Raw genomic sequence first — 10,004 nt, forward strand, 5'->3', positions numbered from 1 at the left:
GTACCGGGATAATCTAACATAAAGTCCATTCCTTGTTTACAGTTCATGCAAATTGTGACCAGCGAACTTCCATCTTGATCCAGCCTGATTTCTCCGTATAAATGCCCAGAATTTCGGAGTTTCTTTCTATAGACCTTGGTTGGATTTCCAATTACGTTCACAATGACCCGTAAAAACTCCGTACAGTCAGAGTTAAATTTGTGCGGTATGATTTGAGATGGTTGTCTCGTGGGTCACATTTCTGATATTCCTGTTAATTGCAAATGAAAAATAGCTGGAAGCAGTGGTAGTGTTCAAAACGAATGACCCAAAGATTTCAAGGAAACCGCAAGATTGTCACAAAACAAGGCGACAAATCTACAAAACACACTCACGGTCAATAATCAATATCCAACACAAATGAACGTAAACGACTTCAACAAGGACTATTCCGACGATGATTCAGTATCGGTAGACCTATCTTCGACCGGAACAAATACTGAAAGTGATCGGCAGGCCAAGTCCGACGAACGCGACGAAACCAAGGAAGTCCAAAGATTGGCTGCTTCGGAGACGGCACACATTCGTTTCTGGCGTTTGGTGGTTGTGTCTTTGCTACTCATATCAGGTGCCGTGCTTTCAACGTTCACCTACGTTTTCCTTAATGGCGAAGAGAAAGACGACTACGTAGATGCTGTAAGTGTCGATGGTTAGGCTATGCGTCGCATTTTCACTTTCTTCCGCCAAATTTAAAATCTCAGCAGATCCCCTTTTGACTCCAGTACTACCTATTTGCAAACACTGTCCGTGACATTACACGCTTTCGGGCGGGTAATATGTTTGAGGCCTACCAGGGACTAGGAGAAACGTTGACGGCACACGCGACCAACATGAACTTGACCTTTCCGTTTGTCTCGTTGCCGATGTTCGAAGTCGCGGGTCGACATACTTTAGCCCAATCGCGCAACGAACTTCTATTTTTTGCGCCGTTTGTCGCGGGTGACCGAAAAGAGGAATGGGAGCAATATGCTGTTGAGCATCAGGGGTGGCTTGATGAGGGCCGAAAGATTCGACTGGAAGCGGATCAGACCTTACAAGTATCATCCTTCATCGAAGGCCCTATCCCCACTCGGATTTTTGAGCTTTTAACGGCGGTAGGAGATCTTGATCTATCGCCACTGGGGCGTGACTATCTGGCAGACATCTCCTGTTCCTTTCACCTCTTCTCTCCAGAATTTCAACGTGCGGTCGTTTGAAAATACGGAATTTGTCATGGACACCATGCGACTATTGAAAAGTACGCTATTGCAAACAACATGACATCCGATGAAAGATTTGTCGTCTCACATAGATAGTATTTGGCCAACAAAACAGACTCGGTCTTGACCTGGGTGGAGGACGCGTCACGAACCTCAGGAGCAGTATGGAATGAGAAAGACCACGATGCCTTCCATGCTCAATTTGTAACAAGTACCGGTAGTGAGAGTCCTCATGATCGCCCGCATACATCAATATACACACCAATTTTTGAGCAACTGGGGAATCGCAATTCCAACATTGTCGGATTTCTTGCGGGAATTACAGCTTTTGATGCCTACTTGGCTGATCTGCTCCCCGATAAAGTGAGCGGAATCAATTCCATCTTGGAAAATACTTGCGGACAACAGTAAGTAAAAAAGAAAAGGGGCTACCATTTTGTCTGTGCAGCAACAATCAATGTATTGAAAAAGCCATATTGCATATTCTCCTACGAATTGACCGGAAACCGCGCGTTGTATCTCGGAGACGGTGATCGACACGAAACCGCCTTCAACCAATACGAAGTCGTCGTTCCCTTCAACGCCTATCGAGACCCCGAGCTCGCTGCCAACACGGACGGGCATTGCCGGTACTCTCTACACATCTACCCCAGTCAGCAGTTTGCTCAGGGATACAAGTCCAGCCTTCCCATCGTCTTCACTTCCCTCGTGGCAGCCACCTTCTTCCTCATGGCTCTGACCTTCTTGGTCTACGACCGCTTCGTCCACCGCCGTAACATCAAAGTGGTTAATGCCGCTGCTCGATCTAACGCCATCGTGTCATCGCTGTTCCCTTCTAATGTCCGTGATCGCTTGTTTGAAGATGCCAAGGCAAGAAGCGACGTCAACCAGGCCGCCCACTCTCGTCTCAAGACGTTCCTGCACAATGGTGACTCCTCTGATACCGCCATCACTGACGAGAATGCGCATCACAGTGACTTCTTCAAGACCAAGCCCATTGCTGAGCTGTTTCCCCATACCACCATCATGTTTGCAGATATCAGCGGCTTCACGGCATGGAGCTCGTCTCGAGAGCCGGCACAAGTCTTCCAGCTGCTGGAGACCCTGTACCACTCGTTCGACGAGACGGCCAAGAAGCGTCGTGTCTTCAAAGTCGAGACGGTCGGCGACTGCTACGTTGCCGTTGCTGGACTGCCCGATCCGCGAAAGGATCATGCCGTAGTCATGGCTCGATTTGCCAAGGACTGCATGCACCAGATGCACTCGCTGACAAGAAAGCTGGAAGTATCTCTAGGCCCGGACACGGCCGACTTGTCCCTACGAATTGGGTTACACAGCGGACCTGTGACTGCCGGTGTCCTGCGCGGGGAGCGGTCTCGTTTTCAGCTCTTTGGAGACACCATGAACACGGCAGCAAGGATGGAAAGCAACGGAATTCGCGGTCGCATTCAGATCTCGCAGGAGACGTCCGATCTGCTTGCAGATGCTGGCAAGACCCAGTGGTTCGTTGCACGCGAGGATACGATTGTGGCCAAGGGAAAGGGCGAGCTCAACACGTTCTGGCTTTCAGTGGGAGATGTGGGTAAGGGGAGGTCGACAACCGACACAACGCACAGTAGCGACGATGTTTTTGCGCCCAACAACTACAACAGCTCTGTAGCGTTGGATGGTCTGATGACGACCAGTGCCGAGTCAGATCAGCAGGTCTACAACCTCGTTTCGAATAAGACCTCGCGTCTCATCGACTGGAACGTCGATGTACTATCGCGATTGATCAAACAAATCGTGGCGCGTCGCAAGGCCTCCAAGGTACCAAAGAAGGACTCGTCCAAGCAATACTTCTGTCCCGGCGACAACCGAGGAGCCGGGACCACGGTCCTGGACGAGGTGACGGAGATTCTGGCTCTGCCGGAGTTCGACGCGGATGCTGCTCGTCGCCAGCAGGATCCTGAGAACATCGAGCTAGATGACAGTATCACGTCACAGCTGCAGCAGTACGTGTCCAATGTGTCTGCCATGTACCGGAACAACCCCTTCCACAACTTTGAGCACGCCTCGCACGTGACCATGTCAGTGGTGAAGCTGTTGTCCCGTATTGTGGCTCCCGTGGATGTGGTGGTGTCGGACGGGAAGAACCAGAAGCGGTCCTTCGCCTCCAAGCTACACGATCACACGTACGGCATCACGTCGGATCCTCTGACTCAGTTTGCTTGCGTCTTTTCGGCACTCATTCATGACGTCGACCACAGTGGAGTTCCCAACGCGCAGCTAGTGAAGGAGAACAGTAAGATTGCTACATTCTACCAGGGGAAAAGTGTTGCCGAGCAGAACTCCGTGGATCTAGCTTGGGACCTGTTGCTAGACGACAGCTTCAAAGACCTACGAGCCGCCATCTTTGCCACGGACGTGGAGAAGGCCCGGTTCCGACAGCTGGTAGTCAACTCCGTCATGGCAACGGATATCATGGACCCGGATCTCAAGGCTATTCGTAACGCACGCTGGGAGAAGGCCTTTTCAGCCTTCCCTAATATGCAGGAAGACCTGAAAGACGTGACAAACCGCAAGGCGACGATTGTAATCGAGCACCTGATCCAGGCCTCCGATGTGGCACACACCATGCAGCACTGGCACATATACCGGAAGTGGAATGAGCGACTGTTCCTGGAGCTCTACCAGGCCTACATAGCCGGTCGAGCAGAAAAGAGCCCGGAAACATTTTGGTACAAGGGCGAGCTGGGCTTTTTCGACTTTTACATCATTCCACTGGCTATGAAGCTGAAGGAATGCGGTGTATTTGGAGTGTCGAGCGACGAGTATCTGAACTACGCGATGCGCAATCGCAAGGAATGGGAAGACCGTGGTCAGGAAGTGGTGCGCGAAATGATGGAAAAGATCAAAGGTGGGACTTGAAAGCTTTGGCAATGAAGTAGAAGCTGCAATGTCTTATTATTTTTAATATATGGAAAATGTGCTTGTTGCGTTTTTTTGTGGTTTGGTAGTAGGTTGATGAGAATCCGCTTTTTCTGTTCTCATGATTTTCCTTTTATCTTGTACCTGCCACTGAACTTGTATAAGATTGAAAATGGACTTGTGGACCAAGGCAATCATATGCGAGGCTCTTTCTGACTGGTGTGGCCTTCGTGTTTATGTGCTGAGTAGCGACGCTCCATATGCGGTTTTACTTTACTCCCACCTTGGCATCGGAGTGAGTAGCAGTCTGTAGAGTTCCTGTAGAATGCATATATCCATATCCTTGCATCCTTTTTTTACAGCACCAGTAGGGATCTGACTTCCTGTGATTATCCCCTTAACCTTCGCCTTCCATCAAAAAGCCATCACGTTGGTCCTCCATCAACTTGATATTGCCGTCGGTACCTCGATTTGGCTCGCGACGACAACGGCTGGGAAGGACGTTTTAGGAGCGTCACAGGGTGTGACGACCAGACCGGACATTCGTCAAGCTATTGTTAAGGGCACGTGGGAGGATGGGCTTACAGGGAGCGTTTTTCCGAAGCATGCTTCGGATATTTGATCGCTTCTACCCTTTTAGTGTGCGGTTGCTCGTCTCCTGTTAATGTAAGCGACTTGCGCCCATGCGGAACGGTGGGTTTAGCGACATGGCAACGTCCAATGAAATCATAGTCCAGTCATCGACTGCAGAAGAATGGGTTCCCTTGAACATATCAGATGACCGTAACACTAACATCATCCGTTCTGGAAAAGATAACAAGTATAGCAATCAAAGTATTTAAAATATTCAACACGAGTTTCTTTCACTCTATGTCACTTAAAAGGCAAGCGTTGATGGCTCAAACTACAAACTGAGTGTGAGATCTTTCCTCGCCTCTGATATAAGAAGTATCGTACATTTCGATAAATTCGCGGGTTTATGTAGGTCATTAGACAGTGCAGAAACATAGACGTTCATTGCTTCAAATTGTAAAGGTGACTTGATCCAATCCCGTTTCAGTTTGGACTCTGCTAGTATGCACAGTCAAAACACATTTCGGACCCGTACGTCCGTTTTCTGGGAATCTCGAAGCCGGATATCGGGATCCACATGACAAAAAGTAGAGCCAGCTGCTCCATATCTACTACGGCTCAATGGGCATGCCAAATAGTGGATTAGCAGACAGCTAAACAATATATAAAAGGCAGCTGCATATTGATCCATGGTAGCAAAACATTCCGGAAAAGACAAACTTTTCCGAGTGGGGCGTTTCGATTCGAAAGACAAGAAACGCAAAGTCTTTCTTTATGTATTCAGTTCACAAGACTACCTACTTCCTAACTACCGATGTGTGTTGGTTTCTTATTGTAAATGACCGGGTTTTTTTTTCGATAGACAAAGAAAAGATAGTATTAGGGGTGGAATGACTTTCCTGTCAGATCGGAAATTTATGTGCTACCAGCTTCATGCTAATCTACAATTAGATCCTTACATTGCTGATCGTTTTACAATTATCGGACACATTTTGTTTTCGCTTGCCTGTCTCTTAAGGTAGTGTCGTGAACGAGGGAACAAAGTTCTCACAAAATTATCTGTAACTGTAAGCTAAGTTGGTGGCAAGGAATGCCTCACCGTCTTTAACTGTGAATGCCTTGCGTTGTCTTGGCCCTTGACCAAATCCAATGACTCGCGGGGTCGCTTTTTTTATTCTAGCACGTCCAACTTATTGTTAAGTGTAAACACGGAATTCAAATCGTAGTTAATTTTAACTGAGACATAGGACATCAGTATGGACTTAGTGAGGCGGAAAGATCCGTAAAAGGGACCTACTCGTAGCACGGATCACCTGAAGCTCCAGAAAAAACCAAAACCGCCAAATTAATCGAAGAGCCGAGGCATATCGCCGTAGGAAGCTTTCATTGACAATAAAAATTAATCATGAATCTACGCAGCACCCGCAACGATTTTCGTGACGATGGTTCAGTATCAGTAGACTTATCCTCTACGGGAACCAATACCGAAAGTGACCCACAGTTCAAGCCCGACGAACGCGACGAAACCAAGGAAGTCCAAAGATTGGCTTCCTCTGAGACGGCACACATTCGTTTCTGGCGCCTGGTAGTTGTGGCTTTGCTGCTCGTATCAGGTGCCGTGCTTTCGACGTTCACCTACGTTTTCCTTAATGGCGAAGAGAAGGACGACTATGTCGATGCGGTAAGATCAATCGCCTTTAAGAGGATTGTTGCAGCTGCAATCATCACCCTTCCCTCTTGGACTCACAAAATTGTTGACCTATCGTTGCTAGTATTTCTTGTTTGCGAACACCATCCGTGATATTACCCGTTTTCGGGCCGAAAACATGTTTGAGGCCTTTCAGTCATTGGGGGAGTCGATTACAGCTCACGCGATCGACCAGAATTTGACTTTTCCGTTTGTCTCTTTGCCCATGTTCGAAGTCGCGGGCCGCCACGCCCTATCGCAGTCGCGCACCGAAATTGTCTTTTACACTCCGTTCGTAACAGGGGATGAAAAGGAGGCGTGGGAGCGGTATGCATGGGAGAACCAAGGTTGGCTTGAAGAGAGTCGCAAGATCAGACTAGATAGTGACAAAACGTTGCAAGGAACCTCCTTTATCGAAGCAACTATTCCCTCTCAGATCTTTGAAAGTACAACAGAAACAGCTGCGAACGTGGATATTTCTCCTCCAGGTCGGGACTTTTATTCGCCGATTTGGCAGAGTTCACCCGTGCCATTCTTTCCGTCTCTTCAAAATTTTAACCTTCGATCATTTGAAAACACTGAATTCGTCATGAAAACCATGCGGCTGCTAAAAGGTACGAGCTTTGTTACTTGAGAATGGTTGACTGTGAAGAATCGTGATCTCACATAATGCGTCCACTATTTTGAATAGACTCTGTCATGTCATGGGTTGAAGATGCATCACTGATTTCGGGGTCTGTGTGGAATGAAAAAGATCATGACGCGTTTCACGCTCAGTTCGTTACAGGCAGCCCGGATGAGAGCACCTCATTACGACCCCATGCAACCATTTACAACCCAGTACACGAGCAGCTCGGGAACCGCGACTCTGAAATTGTGGGCTTCGTAACGGGTGTCATTGCCTTTGACGCATACTTGGCTGATCTACTCCCCGATACAGTCAGAGGCATTTACTCAGTGTTGAGGAACACATGTGGACAACAGTAAGTTCCGAAATGACATCATGTTTTATCCCTCATATATTTTACGACAATCAACTCAGTAACAACTCTCATATTTCAGATTTTCCTACGAGCTAACCGGAAATCGCGCTGTGTACCTTGGCGACGGTGATCGACACGAAACCGCCTTCAACCAATACGAAGTCGTCGTTCCCTTCAACGCCTATCGAGACCCCGAGCTCGCTGCCAACACGGACGGGCATTGCCGGTACTCTCTACACATCTACCCCAGTCAGCAGTTTGCTCAGGGATACAAGTCCAGCCTTCCCATCGTCTTCACTTCCCTCGTGGCAGCCACCTTCTTCCTCATGGCTCTGACCTTCTTGGTCTACGACCGCTTCGTCCACCGCCGTAACATCAAAGTGGTTAATGCCGCTGCTCGATCTAACGCTATCGTATCATCGCTGTTCCCTTCTAATGTCCGTGATCGCTTGTTTGAAGATGCCAAGGCAAGAAGCGACGTCAACCAGGCCGCCCACTCTCGTCTCAAGACGTTCCTGCACAATGGTGACTCCTCTGATACCGCCATCACTGACGACAATGCGCATCACAGTGACTTCTTCAAGACCAAGCCCATTGCTGAGCTGTTTCCCCATACCACCATCATGTTTGCAGATATCAGCGGCTTCACGGCATGGAGCTCGTCTCGAGAGCCGGCACAAGTCTTCCAGCTGCTGGAGACCCTGTACCACTCGTTCGACGAGACGGCCAAGAAGCGTCGTGTCTTCAAAGTCGAGACGGTCGGCGACTGCTACGTTGCCGTTGCTGGACTGCCCGATCCGCGAAAGGATCATGCCGTAGTCATGGCTCGATTTGCCAAGGACTGCATGCACCAGATGCACTCGCTGACAAGAAAGCTGGAAGTATCTCTAGGCCCGGACACGGCCGACTTGTCCCTACGAATTGGGTTACACAGCGGACCCGTGACTGCCGGTGTCCTGCGCGGGGAGCGGTCTCGTTTTCAGCTCTTTGGAGACACCATGAACACGGCAGCAAGGATGGAAAGCAACGGAATTCGCGGCCGCATTCAAATCTCGCAGGAGACGTCCGATCTGCTTGCAGATGCTGGCAAGACCCAGTGGTTCGTTGCACGCGAGGATACGATTGTGGCCAAGGGAAAGGGCGAGCTCAACACGTTCTGGCTTTCAGTGGGAGATGTGGGTAAGGGGAGGTCGACAACCGACACAACGCACAGTAGCGACGATGTTTTTGCGCCCAACAACTACAACAGCTCTGTAGCGTTGGATGGTCTGATGACGACCAGTGCCGAGTCAGATCAGCAGGTCTACAACCTCGTTTCGAATAAGACCTCGCGTCTCATCGACTGGAACGTCGATGTACTATCGCGATTGATCAAACAAATCGTGGCGCGTCGCAAGGCCTCCAAGGTACCAAAGAAGGACTCGTCCAAGCAATACTTCTGTCCCGGCGACAACCGAGGAGCCGGGACCACGGTCCTGGACGAGGTGACGGAGATTCTGGCTCTGCCGGAGTTCGACGCGGACGCTGCTCGTCGCCAGCAGGATCCTGAGAACATCGAGCTAGATGACAGTATCATGTCACAGCTGCAGCAGTACGTGTCCAATGTGTCTGCCATGTACCGGAACAACCCCTTCCACAACTTTGAGCACGCCTCGCACGTGACCATGTCAGTGGTAAAGCTGTTGTCCCGTATTGTGGCTCCCGTGGATGTGGTGGTGTCGGACGGGAAGAACCAGAAGCGGTCCTTCGCCTCCAAGCTACACGATCACACGTACGGCATCACGTCGGATCCTCTGACTCAGTTTGCTTGCGTCTTTTCGGCACTCATTCATGACGTCGACCACAGTGGAGTTCCCAACGCGCAGCTAGTGAAGGAGAACAGTAAGATTGCTACATTCTACCAGGGGAAAAGTGTTGCCGAGCAGAACTCCGTGGATCTAGCTTGGGACCTGTTGCTAGACGACAGCTTCAAAGACCTGCGAGCCGCCATCTTTGCCACGGACGTGGAGAAGGCCCGGTTCCGACAGCTGGTAGTCAACTCAGTCATGGCAACGGATATCATGGACCCGGATCTCAAGGCTATTCGTAACGCACGCTGGGAGAAGGCCTTTTCAGCCTCCCCAAATATGCAGGAAGACCTGAAAGACATGACAAACCGCAAGGCGACGATTGTAATCGAGCACCTGATCCAGGCCTCCGATGTGGCACACACCATGCAGCACTGGCACATATACCGGAAGTGGAATGAGCGACTGTTCCTGGAGCTGTACCAGGCCTACATAGCCGGTCGAGCAGAAAAGAGCCCGGAAACATTTTGGTACAAGGGCGAGCTGGGCTTTTTCGACTTCTACATCATTCCACTGGCTATGAAGCTGAAGGAATGCGGTGTATTTGGAGTGTCGAGCGACGAGTATCTGAACTACGCGATGCGCAATCGCAAGGAATGGGAAGACCGTGGTCAGGAAGTGGTGCGCGAAATGATGGAAAAGATCAAAGGTAGGGTGAAGCGTTATTGAATTGTCTAAGAAATGCAATGCAATGAGGCAAGGAAGGAGTTTGAAGTGATGAAGAGAGAAATCAATATTCGAGATGAGCAGGGATGAAAGTTGCACT

At 49.6% G+C, this 10,004-nt stretch overlaps 2 protein-coding genes across 2 annotated transcripts; both read left to right on the plus strand.

Moving 5' to 3' along the window:
- Positions 1-399: 399 nt before the first annotated feature.
- On the plus strand, positions 400-4,148 carry PHATRDRAFT_bd1265 (predicted protein; the record flags this gene model as incomplete). Its single annotated transcript, XM_002176219.1, has 5 exons — positions 400-675; positions 762-1,076; positions 1,138-1,276; positions 1,354-1,601; positions 1,710-4,148. The coding sequence occupies 5 exons, from the start codon at positions 400-402 to the stop codon at positions 4,146-4,148; spliced, it is 3,417 nt and encodes a 1,138-aa protein (XP_002176255.1).
- A 1,978-nt stretch (positions 4,149-6,126) lies between these two features.
- PHATRDRAFT_bd1623 (predicted protein) lies at positions 6,127-9,907 on the plus strand (the record flags this gene model as incomplete). The annotated part of the gene is made up of 4 exons (XM_002176220.1): positions 6,127-6,402; positions 6,494-7,022; positions 7,100-7,391; positions 7,471-9,907. The coding sequence occupies 4 exons, from the start codon at positions 6,127-6,129 to the stop codon at positions 9,905-9,907; spliced, it is 3,534 nt and encodes a 1,177-aa protein (XP_002176256.1).
- Between the last annotated feature and the right edge of the window lie 97 nt (positions 9,908-10,004).

This window comes from Phaeodactylum tricornutum, genomic scaffold, assembly GCF_000150955.2.
Source record: "Phaeodactylum tricornutum CCAP 1055/1 PHATR_bd_26x34 genomic scaffold, whole genome shotgun sequence".
Taxonomy (NCBI): Eukaryota; Bacillariophyta; class Bacillariophyceae; order Surirellales; family Neidiaceae; genus Phaeodactylum; species Phaeodactylum tricornutum.